The 18724-nt window shown below is 37.6% G+C and overlaps 1 protein-coding gene across 2 annotated transcripts in view; it reads right to left on the reverse strand.

Annotated features, from left to right (window-relative positions):
- The window catches only part of LOC109301523 (sodium channel protein type 2 subunit alpha-like), a 140090-nt gene that overhangs the window by 75315 nt on the left and 46051 nt on the right, over window positions 1–18724 (reverse strand). For both annotated transcript variants that reach the window (XM_019522746.1, XM_019522745.1), the window contains exons 11-16: window positions 18070–18417; window positions 15286–15418; window positions 13166–13404; window positions 9519–9692; window positions 6097–6453; window positions 2661–3146 (exon numbers count right to left, since the gene is read on the reverse strand). In XM_019522746.1, coding sequence (XP_019378291.1) covers window positions 2661–3146; window positions 6097–6453; window positions 9519–9692; window positions 13166–13404; window positions 15286–15418; window positions 18070–18417 — 1737 coding nt within the window. The remainder of the gene's footprint in view (window positions 1–2660; window positions 3147–6096; window positions 6454–9518; window positions 9693–13165; window positions 13405–15285; window positions 15419–18069; window positions 18418–18724) is intronic.

Below are 18724 nucleotides of genomic sequence, written 5' to 3' on the forward strand. Positions count from 1 at the left end.
GCAGTCATTGGGGGGCTGGGGGAGTGGGAAGGGTCAGTGGTGTCCCCCCATGGTCCACTCCTCCCTTCTCTAGTCCCCCTACCCCTTACTTACCGGCACTGGAGCATGGGTCCAGATCCCTGCAGCTGGCATGCTGCCTGCCCTACAGAGACAGTCAGTGTGCTTTAGCACCAGGGTGAGGGCCAGCCATAGAGATGCTCTGGCTGCTACCAGAGTGTCTTTGTGGAGGACCCAGCCTCTGGTTGCCTCAGCCCAGCCCCACTTTTTTCTCTGTGTTTATTTTTTTACCCCAGATATCCAGCAGTCTAATTTTGCCCCTGCGCTGCAAATTTGCAGTGCGGGGAACATTTTCTCATTCCTGCACGTGCCTCTTGCAGTGTCTCAAACAGCTTTGAGATGCTGTAAGACGCACATGTCCACTCATCTGGATGCGCCCCTCAGGGCTATAAACACATCTCACTATTGCTTTCAAAGCTCTATAGTATTTGAATGGAGTGAATGTGAGAAGACAGGAAGTTCATGAGAGAAAATGAAATATCTGGAGGTACTCTGAAAACATCAAGTTTACACAAGCAGCAACTAGAACTTTGGCAGGACAAAGTTAGAAGAAAGAGGGCCCAATGCCCAGCACATGAAAGCTGTAAGCATCAAATATTGTGTAAATTCAAAGGACTGGGCTTTCTAAGTTGACACTAAGAGAACCCAACATCTCATTATGTCTTTGTTACCATGGATCTTTATTTCATTATCTTCTGTAGCTTAGACTGTTTCCAGAAAATTCAGCCAACTAAGCAAGTAGTACTAAGTCCCAAGAGATTTTCTCTTGGGAGGATGAATGCTTGTACACCAAGGTTCCCTCCAAGCTGTGTGCGTGCATGACAGCGCACACTTTAAAACCATGCTACGCACAAACTTATTAAGGCCATGCACCTGCCCAGAGAGGAGCTGTGTTGCGGCTTCCCTGAGAGGAGCTGGGCAACAAGGTGAGCATGGAACATGGCAGAGGCACTGGGGCTGGTGCAGGACACTTACTGGAGGTAAGATCAGGCAGTGGCTCCTCCCCAAGGCCATGCGCTCAGTGTGAGAAGTAGAAGGAGGCTTTGCCCTCTGCTCAGTCTGCTCGGCTCCAGGGGAGTGTAATGTAAGTCCCCCACTTGCTTCTGATTCTGGAGTTCCCAGAGTGAGAAATGGGCAGAGGACTTTGCCCTGCTGCTCTAGGCCCCTGAGAATGGAAGGACTGGAGCAGCCTACACATTCCCCAGCATGGGATCACCCCAGTTTTAGGAAGGCACAAGGAGCAGGGGAGTAGCTGAACACCTATACTGCTCCCTCTCTCTCAGAATCATTGCTAGAGGTAGAGATTTTCCACTTCTGGCGGTGAACAAGCATTTGTATGCAGCCTCAGTTTATATTGCAATATGTAATATACAGTTGATTCTCTGACTATAGTGAGCCTGAATCATGGAAGATGACTAAAGACTACCAGTAAAACAGCTTTAAGAGGCCAAGGTGACACATACTTAAAAGTTATTTTACACTCTTTAGTAATGCTCCAAGTGCTGTCTGTTACACATAAAAATATAGATAGATACTACATATATAATATACAAGCCTTCTAGCACCAGTCATGAATTTACTGCTATATAGACAATACATACCTTGCGGTAATAATGAAACATAACTCTTAGTATCTTATTGGTAACATATCAGTGTCTTAGTAACTTTTAGTATCAACTTTAAATATTCTGCCTACAAGTTGTAAAAGAACCATGTTAATTCAAAATGTCTGTAGTCATAGGTAGGAGACTCCACAAAACTAAACCTTTCTCAGTTCTTATGTTTTTGCTTAGATAATGTTCTTGTATTTTTTTTTATCTTGACTTGTATGTATTCTCAACAATAACTCCAGGTGTACATATTTTTGACTGGGAATATTTTCCAATGTCAATTCTAAAAAACCTAATTTGCTTTTTAAATCAATATTTTTCAATTGTTTTGCAGTGATATAAATGTCTAGTTACAGTGAAAATAATACAAGACTTTTAAGTTACTGCCATATGTATATGCATTACAAAACATAGTTCCTCTGTACACCACGGTTTCTCCAAGTACTGCTCTTGAGAATGCTTAGGAAGATATTTAGTTCTTTCATGTCAGCCAGCTTCATCTTTGAACTAAATTTTTTCACAAATATTATTCAAAAAACTTCAGCTGATCTAACATCTGTCACTGGTCTATTTATACTATATCTCATTATTCACCTTTCAAAATTGCCCATGCATACATTTTTTCAGTGTATATTAGATTAGATATTTACAGCCAGATACACTTAGGTTCTCAATTATAGTAGTCATGAGGCTTTTTTAATACTCTTATTTCATAAGCTCTGATCAGTAGCTTATAAAATGTGCATTGTGTCCTAAAACTTGACAGAATAAAGTGTGAAAGAAATGCCACCCTTTAAATCATGTCTCTGCAGAAGTGAGCAAGCTAATAAGCAGAATGTTATTTTTTCTGTTAACAAGCCTGACTAAAAATACTGTACCTAAGGAATCCTGGTTATTGAGAGACCTTTTTCAAAAGAAATGCAAAAATAGATTACTTATAGGAGAAACAAATACATGATTACAACTTAATTTTTCATATATAAAATGTCTTACCTCTTTGCTTCCTTCCACATCTGATTCACTGCTAAATTCTTCTGTATTTAAATTTTCAAAATCTGATTCTCCAACAGCAATGGGTACCATCACAGTGAGGCCTGGGTTGTTTATGAATGACATGTAATCATTTTCCTCAATTATGTATTTTTCCACACTGCTTCCCGTTCCTACACCACTGGTAGTTCCATTCCCATCTCTAAGATAATTAAGATCTTTGCTTATCTCTACTACAGTATGGTTAGAAATGCAGCTGTCTTTCTTCTTGTTTAGCTCTTCAAGTGCTTTGATTTCCTCTAAAGCTTTTTGCTTTCTAACAAAGGCTTTTTGGACAAATTCCCGTAATTTTTTTTTAACATAATCTATTCCCTTCTGAATCCTTGCCACAGCAATCTGGAGGTTGTTCATTTCATTATCATCATCTGTAGCAGCAAGGTTGTCTGAACTAAATGAACTCAGCAGCAAGGCCAGAAACAGGTTCAGTACCTAAAAGAGGAGAAAATAGAGTTGTAGAGTATATATGTAAATATAATGAGTCAGTAGTTTTAAAGACTGCTGTTAAATTAAAAGGGAGCATACTGTTTGTTTCCAGAAAGAGTACTCCCTAATTTATTTATTTAATACAACCTAAGGACACCTTGTATTAAAAAATCTGAGAGGTGTTTCACACATTTCTCTTTTGAATGTGTGTTGTCCCTTTGGTCACACAATGAAAATAGACATGTTAGTTTTTTGTCAGTTTAGATTTCTTTTCTCTTTTTTTTTTGCTAGCACATTTGCCCTAGATTCTAAATATATTTGCTCATTTAAAAAAATTAAACATTTTAAAACTTCTAGCTGGCATGAAAGAATAATTTTCCATTTCTTGAGTGAAAAATCAGGTCAAATGTAATAAAAAAACCAAATATGGTTCTATAGACAATAAATAGGTTATTCTCTTCTAAAGCCTGCATATTGTAATAGTAAAAAATATCCTCAGATTTTCTAACCACTCTTTAAGATGTTCTGCCTGGAATGGAATTTTCAGTTGGGTGGATTCATTGTATAGAACAAAGAATTAGCCTTTATTAAATTTTATAACACTCCAATAAGAATATTTTAAAGAAGTTTTAGTTTTCAATCTTCATTACTTAGAATACCACCTGCAGATGAAAAACCAACTAGTTTCTCCTTCTTTCCATTTAGCACACCCTGACTTTTTTTTGCTTTTCTATAAGAATTTTAAATTAAAGTAGCTTTCTTTGTTCACTAACAATATTGATGATGCACTTACAATGCTGCAAGGGAAATATGATTTATTAACTACTGCTGTAAGCTAACAGAGGTCACGCAAAAGGACAAAATGTCCTAAGTATTATTTCAGCAAGGTCTTCAATAAACTCTGAACAGTTCTGAACATTTTAAGCAGTAGATTGTTTCATATGTATCCCTTCAAGCCCCCAGTCTGTATAGGAATGTAACATTCCTGACCAATTAGCAGTTTTTAAAGTAGGGGTATTTCAGATAACATTAAAGGGCTAATAATTGGATTTGCAAGCTTTGGACCATAATCCAAACTATAAATCACTGACCATCACTGACCAGAAGCTTTCATATGATGACAGCATTTATATAATCAATCTGTTTCCTAGTAATAAGTTTTCACAGCATTTGAGAAAAATACTGGGCTGAAATTTTGTTCTCATTCATAGTGATACATATTCTGGGCATAATTTGAAACAGAAAACAGAACAAAAATAAATCAGTCTTGGTAAGTTTCAAATTCAGCATGTAAAATCTCCTGGACCTTTCTTGTTACATAATAGTGTCCAAGTCTTAAGACCTTTCGCATATGAAAGTTACCATAAAGTCAGAGAAAATTTTGGGAACATAAGTGATGCAGATCAGGCTGAAATAAGCAATAACCTTTCTAAGTGAAGACTAACGTTAATAATTTGCAGAGCAGGATCCATTCAGCAGGGAAGGGAATTATTTTGCAGCATCTCAGAGTATGTTATGCAACATGAATTGTATGTGCCCTTGGTGGCTGTGGGGGAATGGCTGTGCCAGCGCCTGCAGGAGCACAGTGGTGGGAACCTGGCGGCGGTGAGCAGGGAAATCCTGCAGATGCCACCAGCACTGTTAGCAGTGGGGCGGGGCAGTGGTGAGCACCAGCCAGGGGTCAGCAACCACGCACAGGCAGCAGCGGCCAGGGAGGATCATGGACTGCCCACAGACACTGCTGGCAGTGCTGATGGAGGGGTGGCAAGTGGCAACCACCAGCAAGCACTGCTGACAGTGTAGATGGCATGTTTTTGCAAGGGGTGCACGACCAGATGCAGGGGGTGCACATGCACCTGCGTGCACCCCCTACGCATCACCCCTGTTATGCAAACTATGAAAACAATAACAACAAAAGAAACTAAAAGCTAAAATAATAATACAAGAGCAGTGGACGCTTAAACACTTTTTTTTAAAGTTCCAAATTGGTACATTAGGCATAAACTTGGCACACTAGCTGCCAGTTTGGATGCAAATTCAGTGAATCATTTATGTAATTTATTCTTTTAGCTATGTTATAAATACAAGAGCAAATTTGGAGGTCTCTGCAAATGGTGTAGTTTTTAAATAGGCACATTTTAAAAATGTGTATATTCAAAAAGGTGACAAAGATCAAAATTTACAAACTTAGATACATAAAATTAGGCCCCTAAATCTAATAAACAGAGCAACCTTTTTCATTAATATACAAAGTCTAATGAGTGTCTTTAAGGAATATTTTAAAGACATTTTACAATCTACCCAAAGTCTCATGGACAAAAAGGGAAGAACAGCTAATAGAATTACATAGAGTTGCCTTCAGACACAACTCTAAGCATGAGGTGCTGTAATGTACAAAGCACTATACCAAGGGGACTTGAGAGAGGAAGTTAGCTGTTTTAGTCTGAAGTCAAGCAGAAGGCAGGGCAGGCCAGCACCTTAGAGACAAACTGGTTCAGAGAGTCATAAGCTTTCGTAGGTGATGGCCTACCTTGTCAAATCTGGGGAGACAGTCTGACTCAAGACTGCACCTCTCAGTTAACAATTTTCTGATCATTCAGATCATTCACCTCTATTAACTCAGAGGTGAATGATCATTTTCTGATCATTCACCTCTGAGTTAATAATTTTCTGATCATTCACTCTGTGGTTGATAGGAGTTAAATGTGAAGTATCAGCTTTATTTCTGCATACTTGGACCCAGGATAATGACATCTCCGTATCAGAAGGAGTGGCCTTCCTCCCCTTTACTCCTCTTTGTGGACATGTAGTCCAAGTCAAAATCTAGCATCATAAAAAGAGATCTCCCTTTTCCCTCTTTTCCACAAAGAGTCTGGAACACCCAATTGCTTGTTTTGTGACATATTACATGCACTTTTGTGTCAGAATGCATTTTTGAATAATGCTGATTACGTACCACCAGGTTTCCAATGACCATGACCAGCATGAAAACTATAAGGCACATGGTTTGGCCTGCAACCTCCATACAGTCCCACATAGTTTCTATCCATTCTCCACAAAGCACTCGGAATACAATCAAGAAAGAGTGGAAGAAGTCGTGCATGTGCCAGCGTGGAAGTACACAGTCTGTGGCAATCTTGCAAACACAGTCTTTGTAGCTTTTACCAAACAGCTGCATGCCAACCACAGCAAAAATGAAGACAATGATGGCCAGCACCAAGGTTAAATTTCCCAAAGCCCCCACTGAGTTACCAATAATCTTTATCAGCATGTTTAGTGTTGGCCAAGATTTTGCCAACTTGAAAACTCGAAGCTGAAAAATAAGAGCAAAGAGGCAATGTTAGTAATAATTATAGTGAAGGTCTTCATGAAATTTCTGTATTGCAAAATGCTTTATTTTATGGTTACAGAAACATTTCATTCATATTTTCTATGGAAGTTATCAGTGGTATATCCTGTAATTCAGCAGCTTTAGGGCTTGTTCCACATTTATGACTAGAAGATGTCATTTTAGCACAAGCAATTACCCTTCTGCTTCTGGGAAGCAAAAGATGCAGGTTTAAATTCCCCTCCATCTGGGTGAGTAGGGCCTAGAATCGGAGTCTCTCGTCCCCTGAGTGAATGTCCTAATTGCTATGCTAGCAAGCTAAAACATGGAAAGGCACTTGTGCTCTTCCACATGCTCTTGTGTCTAACACCCACTAATCATGGGTTTTTAGCCTGGCCACAATTTCAACACTTACCCAGCTTTATACACGCATCTGGGCAAGTGTCCAGCCCCTAGAGTGCATCCCTTCTGATCACACTCATTAGGTTCATGGAAGCTTGTTCACACTGCAACTAGAATTGAACTGAAAACTTTGTATAAGTGTCAAAACCAGCACTTACATGGCTGGGCAATGTCAGGGCCACTGATCAGGTATACCCTGCTGGACCAAGCACCTGAGTTGTCACACCTACCCCTGATTTCTGGCTAATGAAACTTCCCCTGTTCTCTGCAACTGGATTGGTTGCTAAAAGTGCCACTCACCCCTTATAAGCACACCTGTAGCTTCAGGCTGCAGGCAATAGCATGTTTTACATGCCTCAGTCTGTTCAGGCAAGCCTTGTGTTTACTGCTGTATTATTCTCCTGTCTCCTGACTCAGCTTTGGCTTTTCCTGACCCTGGTCTTGGATCTTCCCTGAACCTTGGTGCTGGCCCTGGTCTCTCTGGTTTGCTTGGTATCCTGACTCAGCTTGGCTTCCTGACACTGATCTCAGGTCTTCCTTGGAACTCTGCACCCGTTCTCCAACTCCTGGCTTCAGACCTCAGCTTATGGCTCAGGGTGTCACTCGGATTTCCCCTCTAGCTCCCCTGGACCTCAGTCCCAAGCTCTCCATTCTGCCAACACAGACTCCAGCTTGGTGCTCCAGTATCCTATGCCCCTGCCCCGCTCACACCCCAGGTCACTCCTAGTGGTCTATCACAGGTCTGGCTGCCTACATCCCAGCTGAACCCTCGCAGGTAACTGCCAGTAAGGTATGTACACTGAACTAGGATATACCCTTTTGTTCAAGGTATTGGTAAACCCTTAATGGGCTTAGTTTCACTTATCAGAGAAATCGTCCAATAAAGTAGGTAGGGTTTTTTGTGTCTGTTTTGGGGCTTAAATAATGTAAATCAAGTGTCTAAGAGTGTTCAGAGCCGAAGCTTAACACCTCTGGAAGCTGTTCTCCCTGGAGGTTGGCTAGATCCTTGTTTTGGTAAGCTTCCATGTAGTAATGGCTGCACTGGCCTACAGTGAACATGGAAAACATTGTTCACTTTACTTAGCTTAATAACCCAAACATGATAATATCATATGACATATATTGAAGCCCACTGCACTTATTACTGTTGTCCTGACAGTTCTCTTCTTTTCCCATTAAAAATAAATGTTGTAAATGGTAGATATATATAAGGAAATTATAAAAAAGACAAATTTAGTGTTTGGAAGGCAAGAACCTAATTAACAATTTAGTAACTTTTATGATTGTACTGGTTAGATGTGCTTAAACAACCTCAAGTAGTTTTTAATAACTTTGTTTTCTTGAGGAGTAGAGATTAATGTTACGTATACGTCCATATACAATACATAGACAAATAAGGTGCTTTTTAAGTTTATATGATGCATTCATAGATTGATATCTTAAATGGTGAAATTGCGTGTCTAACAATAGCATTTTTCATTCCATTATTGCTAAATAAAATGTTATTGGTAAAATAGCATTATTGCTAAAAAATCTAGCAAAATGATGTGTTTTCCTTATATACCTAAATTTTAATTAAATTATTGGCTAATAATAAATAAATAGGATAATACCATATTTACTTACATATCATACACACTTTTCTTCCAAATACCAACCCTCCAAAATTGGCTTGTGTTTCAAGGGTAGGGCAGGAGGAAAGCTGATTTCTACACCAGAATTGCAGCACAGGGATACTGTAATGGTTTCTGGGCCTGTTTTTTTGCTCCCAGTCACAGGGAGGGAAGGATGTCACAGTTCGCTTTATTCTTCAGTGGCACAGTTTTAACTTTTTCACAAATTGGCAGCAGCTTTCTGCTGATCAGCTAAAAGCTACTGCCAATTTGGCTGTGGCTGTGAAAAGGTTAAAACTAACTTTTGGTTAAGCAGCAATAATCAGGATTCAGCCATGTGGTCAGGATCCCCTGTGGTTAGGATTCAGCTAAGACTGGAAAATTCCTTTTTTCTTCATTCTGCCTTCCCCAAACAGGGCATATATGTCTATTTGGGGTTATGTGGTATGTAAGAAAATATGGTATATCTAGCATTCATTTTAATGATAGTTACAAAGAGAATTGAACCAAGTGAAGACTGTGGCTTTGAAATCTATATCATTTTTAAAAGGGAGCAGTTGGTGTCTATGTCAGTGTCCAGATATTACAATCATGAGCAGCAGGTAACATATACATATTCTAGACCTGATTCTCAAAATAAGAGATACACAAAGATATGAACAATTGTCCTCACACTTGCAGTGATGGAGCGTACGTGTATATGCACATTGGTCAGTGATACTGCATGCTTAATATTTAAAACCACATTCCAAGGTAATAAAAATAGACCTAAATTTTTATCACTGGGCCCAGGTGACAAGTAAACACCTCTGATATCTAATGTCACTGCTATACTTCCTTACAACATCCTGATAAAAAAAAAAGGCTTCTATGAATTTATGTTCCTCTTTTGGTAAAAGTCCACATTACATAGTGCATGTATGAGCAATACAGATTTCCTGAATGTGCTTTATATACATACTATGGCTTAATTTTCAATGTACATTAGAACCTAGAATATAAAGCATGAAAATATGTATTTATTGATATATTTACCAATCTGAATGATCGCAAAACCGATAATCCTTCAACGTTTGCAAGACCAAGTTCCATCAAGCTAAGGCTGACAATAATGCCATCAAAAATATTCCAGCCCTCTTGAAAATAATAATAAGGATCCATGGCAATTATCTTTAGAACCATTTCTGCTGTGAAGATCCCAGTAAATACCTAAATACAGATTATAGTTAGTTAGTCTAATTCTATTGTGTGTGCACATAAACTAACGTTTCTAATCCATGTAGTGGCTGCCTTTAACTATTATTTCATGGACACTGTTATATTTCTACAGAGCTCCTAAATATTTATACACAATGAATTTAGTAATTAAAGTATTTTTACATGAATACAGACATAAGAAACAGAAGTTTAATTACTGGCTATCAAAGTTTCACCTCTAGTTCACCAGTTTATTGTGAAAGAAAAGCTTTACTATTGGCTTATAATATTTTACAAAGATTACTTGTGGTGCTTTCAGTTCAATTCCCAGAAATTATTTAAAATAAAGACAGCACAAAAATAGGCAATTATTTGTATCTTTGCTGAGGTCTCAGCAGAGAGACTAAGGACAGAGACAGAGTTTGAACTTTGTTCTTCCTCTAGAGGTGGTTTGCAGGTGAGAACTGAAAAGTATAGGCAGATTAGCACAAGGAAGCTTGTTCTCCTGTACTGATTCTGAGAATAAGAAAAGCATTTCATCTCATACTGCTGAGAATGTAGCACTTAAGAAGCTCCATACTAATATGAAAAAAAAAAAGAAAAGAAAAACCCTGAGGGTAAAAATGTGCTTAAAAACATTTGAAAGCACAATGAAATGGCAAAAGGCCCACTGATTACAGTGGGGTGAGGATTTCAATCCAAGATCTCTTCTGCATACATATATTGATAAGCAGCATCTAGAGTACATCAAGATGATTTCTAAGCAAACTGATTTCTAATCATCTAATATGATTTCTATTATCTGTTGTAATTTACTACTTAAGATGTTTTGCAATACCATGGAAAGGCATCCTGTGACTTCTTTTTTCCCTAGTTGTCTGTGAAATTCATGCACTCTATTGCTGTACTGTGACTGTGCATTTCTTTCACCATGTTCTCAATTCCCCTTCTCTCCCCCTTCAGGCTAATTCAGTGGCTGCAGGGCAGATTTTTTACAATACTATGCAACTGTAAATAACACGATCAGAATTTTAGAATTTCAGAGGCTGTAAGAATAGCACATGTAACAATCTGGTTGCATTATCATTATCAAAAAGCAAATACCTATATTTTAATAAAAGTTACTTCTTTTTTGAGAATAACCAAAATTATGCTATTGAAAAAGGAGATGTAGAAACAAAATTATTATATAATTAGAATGACATAACTACATAATGTTTATGGCAAACTAAGTGCAATAAGGGAAATAACTCTTTACAGAAAGGTACAGTGCCATGGAGGAGGCCCCACACAGGAGATTTGGGTTCAGTTCCCCAACACACATACAACTATTGTCATGGAGGCACCATCTGGTCTTTGGATTCTGTCTCAGTCCCCTGAAGGGAGGATAGAAGGCCTGGGTAGCCTCTACTCCTCTAAAAATTCCTGCCTAGGCATACGCATTGAAGGTCTGGGTTGCCCTCTTGCATATATGTGATCCAGCAGGATCAATGGTTGCTACAGTTCAGGAAGAATAAAAGCCTTACTGAGGATTAAAGAAATGAAAGCCTTTCAGATATTTTGACACCATCCACAGGCTGTTTTCTCCTGAGGTTTACAGTAGTATTAAATGCAATGAAAATGCAATAGCAGATACTCACTTCTGCTAAGAAGTGCTATACTTTGTCTCATGATTGTTGAATAGTTCTGAATCCTGAACCAATTATTTAATTATTTGAAAAATGCATTTCTTGGGTATTTCTTCCTTCTTATTAAGATACTGCAAGAGTGCAACCTTTTGTTTGTCATATCATAATGAATCCTCAAACAATAGAATACGATGTCACAAACAGAAAATATTTTAACATTCTTTAGATGCAAACAACCAAATTAAAGTAAATAGACTCATACAGTGAAGAAGTGAGGATTTAATTGAGACCAGCAGGGAAAACATTATTTACATCCCTAATTAAGATAGTAGGTTATTAGAATGGGTAGTTTAAAATCTCAGTGTTGTTAACATGAATAAAAAGGACATCAGAAATTCAGAATGGCAAAGGAGAGAGGGGGAGGACCTTGGAATGACAAATGGTCGAAGTGAGATGTTTTGCAATTAATCTTTCCAGAGATAGAAGATAACACCTTCAGGCAGAATGTTCTCGAATGTGTGATGAAAACAAGGCACAAGATCAGTCATATAAATTCTCTGTGGGAGGGAGGGAACTGCATATTATTAGAAAGCACCTTACATTATCATTTTATTTCTCTTTTCTATTCCTCTCTTAATAAATCCATTTAAAAAGATATTATCAAGGTGCACGGGCTAAACAAAATGTATTCAGTATTTAAAACATCCTCCCACTGGTAAATCTTTCAGCAGTCCACATGAACAGAAGCTAAAATTCTTAACATCTACCAAAGAACACTTGGTTAGTTTTGGTTCCCATGACAAGAGGGTTTTTTTTCTCTCATACATATAGTATGTACAATCATAGAAGCTACCCAGGAATTAAAAATTTATAAGAGTTCAGTTCCCAAGCAAATGATTCTTGAAAGTTTCAAACTCCTTCATGCTTGCGAGGATGAGAATGGCAAGTGAAAAGAATCAGGGAATATATCATGTATGTTGTTGAGATAGCTAGACCCCAAAACTACCTGTTTAGAAAGAACAGCATGTATAGCCCTGTAGTTAAGCATTGAACTGAGTGTTCAGACCCATGTGTACAACTGATCCAACTCTACTTCTGCATGTACAGCAGTTAACAGAAGCCTGTACTTAGCTTTGCTTTATATTGGACCTTGTTCAATGCAATACTACTATCAATATTACAATACTATACTACATATAATCTGGCTTCAAAGAATGAAGACTTCTGCTTCTGCTTGGTTTATTGTTGCTAGATTTATACATGTTTGGACAGTTTTTGATGCGGAATAAAATATACCCTTTTAGTTTGGGGAATAATTTTCCAGTAACCTAAGTTGTCAGTGACATATTACTAGTAAGGAGAAGACAATTTCCAGAAGTAGGATTTTTATATAAATATAATGAAAGCAAATTCAGAGAGCTTTTCTGATACTTGAGTATTTTATTCCTGACACTATAAAAATATTTTCTGTGCAAAGAGTATTAAAGGAAGCACAATCAAAGATAATTAAATGATCTTCTAGGGGTTTATAAAGTTTAAGATAGGCTTCAAGGAGTCTATCTGTCAAGCAATTTCCTAAAGTTAAGATTATACTGTCAAAAATATTCAGTGGTTTCATTACAATTTAAAATTATGGGCCATATCCTGCTTGTGTAGAAGTTTAGATTTGACATTTCCTTCAATGAAAGAAAGGCTGCCTTGTCCGGAAAAATCCCAGGTACTCTGTTTAAACTGATTACAAAAGGCTGTCTGCAATTAAATAAAACCTATCTTAAATTTATTTTGAAGTAATTAGAGGGTTTTTTTAAAAAGGAAAATGCAATGTTATCAACACATATTGGATTACAGACCACTTACCAGGTTTCCCACAGAAAGCACACTGCTGAACTGCTGTGTCATTGGGTAATGTTCCATTGCCATAAACAGTGTGTTTAGAACAATGCAGATAGTAATAGCAAGATCAACAAATGGATCCATCACAAACAAATTTACGATGTGTTTTACTTTTAACCATGGACTCCAGCAGTCCCAGATCAAGAAAGTGTTTGCAAATCTGTACCAGCATGGTGGGCATTTCTGTCTGGATTCCTCAAGCTCTGAAAAAAAAATAACTTTAACTCCAAAAAACCACAAATTATCCCATTAAAAGGGGACTTTTAATTTAAAATAGCCTACATGTTTATGTTCAAAAGAAATAAGTCAAATACAAATTATGCACTGAATGTTTCCATTCAGTGTTTTTATTTGTATAAACATAATAAAAGGATGGTATTTTTACATTACTATATACCATACATGGTGAGATCTGTGCTACTAAGCACATTTGTTTATTATTTAGGATATATGGTAAATCATTAATATCTTATTCTTCACTTAAAACAATATTTTTTAAATATAAATTAATATTTAATTTTTAACAAAAAGCAGTTTTACTATGTCTGTTTAGTATTGTCTTCTAATACAACATATTTATCAATTAAGAAGCAAAACTATTGTAACATATTGTGCCCTCAGTTGGGGATCTTTGTTTTATTTTTCTTCTGTGTTTACCCATCCAAAAGCACATATTTCTAGAAGGTAAGCTTTAAAGAGTGCTTTTAATACAAGAATTAACATCCAGTGTTCGAACTGGGAGCTGTATAAGCCCCATATGTTGCCCAGCTGGGTGGCAGACATGATCTTATAGCTCCTTGTGCACTAGGACCTGTCAAAACTACATGTACTATTCAGTTGCTCAGTATATGTGGCTTTATAGCTCCCCATGCCTTAGGACCTATCAAAAATGTGTGCCACTCAGGCAGCTCCCCAAGCACTGAGCTGATTCTTAGGGCACCAGTTTGGTTCCCTACCCTAGCTGACAATCTTATTGGGTTTTTTTGCTCCCCTGCACCCGCAAGTAAAGTGCTGCTACAGTCTAATCCCCAAATCATGCATCCTGCCATGCATGTGTGGGATGGCAGTATGTACAATTGTTGGGGTCAAGGATCAGATCCCACCATGTCTTAAAGTGAGTGTCTGTCAAGGGCCTTAGAGAAACCACCAAATTTGTAGTCACTTACAAAATGTCTGACTACTTTGAAGTAAAGTCTAGTAGACTATTCTAATCTCAAATTTTCAAAGACTTCTACAGTCAGTTTTACAAGAGAATAGAGGATTTAAACCTTCCTCTCATTACAATAAAGTATAGGCTGATTTGTGCTTCTGAAAATCAAGTGACCAAGGAACCATTTAAAAAACAAAACAAAACCCCTCTGTTGAAATTCCAACTTTGGGCAGATGAATTTGAAAACTATTTTGATTTTTTTTTTTCCTGAAAAAAATCTTTATTGTTCTCTTGGCCTCACCATTTTAGGCACTTATAGATTCAGATGGAAGAGTCTTTTTTGTTTGCAGTTAATAGAAAATCACCACCAGACTTATGACCTTCTAAAAGCTTACCTTTCTGACCTAGTTCTTATGGTAGTAGCTGCTCTAAGGCCCCTCCTACATGTTACATATATTATGCAATTAACTGGTTAAACACACCATAAATTTAGACCAGCCACACATGCAAAGTAATTATCACATGATAAAAATGACTATTCATCTATAAAAAGAGCCAATCAGCTACAAAGTTAGTGCTTGAAAATGTGTAACAACTCTATATTTGATTTCTAGCCAGCTTTAATTTGAACATGTAGCAAGGCCCTAAGAAAAACCTCAACTTATTGTTCCTAATCCAAAGCCTTTTTTCCCCCCCTCTAACAATGATTTTTTTCCCTCAGAATATGTTCTGGGACAAGAGCAATATATGAGGAATGATATCTTATGAGTCTCGATGGAAAAAAAATGTTAGCATTTAGAGTATGTGATGTAAGTGCTTGGTAATTTTCTAGCTTTGTAATTATAAAATTACAAATTAAATTTGTTATGTCTTATCTTAATGCAGTCTCCACAAATCCAGTGAAAGGTGTTTCAACAGAAAATGGGTTGCATACCTTCCATTGTATTTGTTAGTATACTGGCTATACTCATTGCTCTTTGTCTTGCAGCAGAATCTTCTAGCATGTCCATGGAAATTTGATAAGAACTTAATCTTCTCTTTCTTATTTCTGTTTCTGTAGTTGTGCCCTGGAAATAAATTGCAAGAGAATTAATCATTTTTTCCCAATATTTTTCTCATGATTCTACATCTTTTCCAGCAACTCATTAACAATACAATATGCCAGTCTCTAGTGACTCAAAATCCTACTCCAATATGTTTTGTGTCCAATGTATTAGGCGTTACCTAAATAGTTAAAGTTTCTGTGTCATAAGAATTTTCAGTTTACTAGGTTTCAGCTGGAAATTTTAAGTTGTCCCACAAGTGGTTTAGTTGGCTGGTAGAGAATATGTAAAGATTAGTGTTGTGTAATAAGAAGGGAAGTAGTGTTTTAGATTCCCACAGGGATTCAGCTTCCTTTCTTCTAAGGGTTGTGTGGAAAAGGATTTGTAAGCCAATCTTACAAGTTGCCTACTTGATTTAGGGCACTTGAAGCCAATGGCTTTTCCTTTTTTCTAAAGTGACTACTAGGACTGCATTAATTTTTTCTGGCAGATATATTTTCACTAAATTAATCCCTTAAGAAAAAAAGAAGATGCAGGGTATTACGATGATCTCTGGAGAAATATGCTGAGATCTTGCCAGCCACAACATGGCAATAGCAAAAGAATATTAAATTATTATTTAAAAAGGAGGTTTTGAAACAGGAAATACAGTAGTTCAAAATTAATGATGTTATTAAAATGCTCATTCCCACCCTGGTGAGAAATCTCAAAACTTTCACAAAAGTATAGAGGAATTTCTTGTGAAAGAGAAATCAAAATAAATCTCATCATGAAGTCTCAATCTCAAAGGTTTGCAAATATATAAATAACCATATATTTTCCTCATTGTAGTCCAGTTTACAAATGTTTAAGACATACAAAATAAGATGGCCTTGGACTTTCTGCTCTCTTCTCATGATCTATTTAAAACAATGGATGTTAGACTCCAATTTAAACATTCCTTAACAGGATGCTGTTACTTGGCACGTACTTTACGGGTGTGCAAAACGGGCCATATTCAATTCAAATTTGGCCCGAATCGAAGACAGTGATTTGATTAATTGATTTGGATCACTGTCCCGACTTTGATTTGACCGAATGTGAATCTTCAGATTTGATGCTGATTCAGAGAATCAGGGATTTGGCCATAGACACAGCTTTAAATGTTTTTCTACATACCTCGAGGTACCAGGCGTGGCTCCTGAACACTGCGATGGTGGGACAGATGGAGCATCCCACAGGAGCATGGGGGGTAAACTTCCAGTCCGCTTCTGGGTCTGCCACTGATCACATGGGAGACCCCCCCCAGAGCCCCCCAGCTCAGTGATCAGCCACGGGAGGGTCCCAGATACCACCCCCCAGACACAGGAGGCACCAGTCGCTGAGCTGGAGGGCAGTGAAGGGGGGTCCCCCACACACTCCCCAGTGGACCCAGAAAAGGGTCTGCTGCCAAGTATGCTGGGGAGCCCCCTGCACTGTTGTGGAATGCTCCATCCACCACAGCATCGCAGCTTTCAATGTAGAAAAAACATTTAAAGCTCTGTCTATGTCCGAATCATCAAATCTGTCTGAATCAACTCTGAGGGTTCCATTTCTATTCAGAAAGATTAAAGGGTTTCCTGATTTGATTTGGATTTGGAGATTCAGCCACCAGACTCAGCTGAATCTCCGCCGAACCAAATCAGTGACCGAAGCTTTGCACAGCCCTAATGTACTTTTCTTGGCATATACAATTTTTTTCTTCTTTGGAGGGCAGCCTGGCTTAGTGGCCTGCACACAGGGGCAGTCCAAGTAATTCCTAAGTCCTGACTCAGCTCTCCAACTCTCTTTGTGGCTTTGAGCAAATGACTTATTTTTTCTGTCTTAGTTTTACTGTGTGTGGAAAAAGGATAATAATGCCTGCATATTTCTCAAGAATGTTCCAAGGATTAACTGATTAATGTTGGTCTAGTGTGAAGAAGAAAAGCCCTTTGAAAGAATTAACTAGTATTATTCCTTAAGAGAAGATTCTAGACATAATCAGGATTAATCTTATTAGAGGAAAAGGTTTATCACATGTGCATAAGAATGCATATACCAGCTGATGCTTTCCTTAGTTAATAATTTGATTTTCTGATCTGAAGACCTGAATCAAGATGGAAAATAAACATAGAAACTAAAGCAAGATATTTATACAAGTATTGAAATTTCAGTACTACTTTTTAATGTGGATGTTTTAAAAGCAATGCTATTAAAACTGATTAGTGCTGTACTGATTCAATCCATTTTTAACAATATCATATCATTAACACTGCCTATGTTTTGGTAAATGTTTGAAAGGTATCAGTTTTGGGATTATATAAACTTATAACTCCATGTGAGATGTAATGACATTGCATGAGTGTGTAATGCATATAAACATTTTTCTCATTAAAATCATTGTTATGGAACTTTTTGATTCCCACTGCAGTTGTTGAGGTTTTTGCCATTGACTTCAAAGGGAAAAGGATCTAGTCCCTTAGCTTGTTTATTCCATGTGTTTGGAAATAGTGCGTTTCTACTCAGATCTAAATGGCAAATGCCTTTAAAATATTCTGCTCTACCTATCCTATCTATAGATCTCTTATTGAAGAATGCATTTAGGAAAATCCACTGTGCCCAAATCATTTCCAATTGTGCTTGCATTACAATATTATTATTAGTTTATCTAAAGTTACCTCTGGGAAAAGCTGTCCAGTAGGCGAAGTAAGAGCTGAAGGTCCTCCAACCAAGGAAACCACGCCATTGCAGTCCACAGTGCTGTGCATCTTCCCATTTGCTGGAAGTGCTGGTACCATCCTGAATGACATACTAGTCTGGCTAATGTTACTATTGCGCCGTTCTCCATGTTTGTTTGGAACAAAAAGGGAATCCCTTCTGCTCTCATTATCTTCAAGAGTGCTGTGTTCATCATCAGCAAAGTCATTTTCTGATCCTATATCCTTTGCTCGACCTCTGAAACTGAAAATACTTGTTCTACTGTTACGCCGAGGGGAAAATAGAGAGCCACGAATGCTCAGCAAAGACTGGGGGTAAAGGAAACCAAAACATAGCATTAGTATCTGAAACATCAAAATATAATCACTTGCTTTCTCATAGTAAGTAAATACCATGTTCAGCAGGAAGGAAATTTGTTATTTTTTATTTAGCAACAAAATTGTGTCCACATTATATACCAGAGGAGAATAATTATTTTTTAAGTATACTAGAGTGTGTAATGAAAGAAAAAAGTGCAAGGGCAGACTCTGGGATCAGATTGTTTTTCATTAAAGATATGCAGCAGGATTCGGTGATTTTTTTTTTTTTTTTTTGGAGTGGGGATAGATTTGGTAT

This window comes from Gavialis gangeticus, unplaced genomic scaffold, assembly GCF_001723915.1.
Source record: "Gavialis gangeticus isolate Ggan-Ray unplaced genomic scaffold, GavGan_comp1, whole genome shotgun sequence".
Taxonomy (NCBI): Eukaryota; Metazoa; Chordata; order Crocodylia; family Gavialidae; genus Gavialis; species Gavialis gangeticus.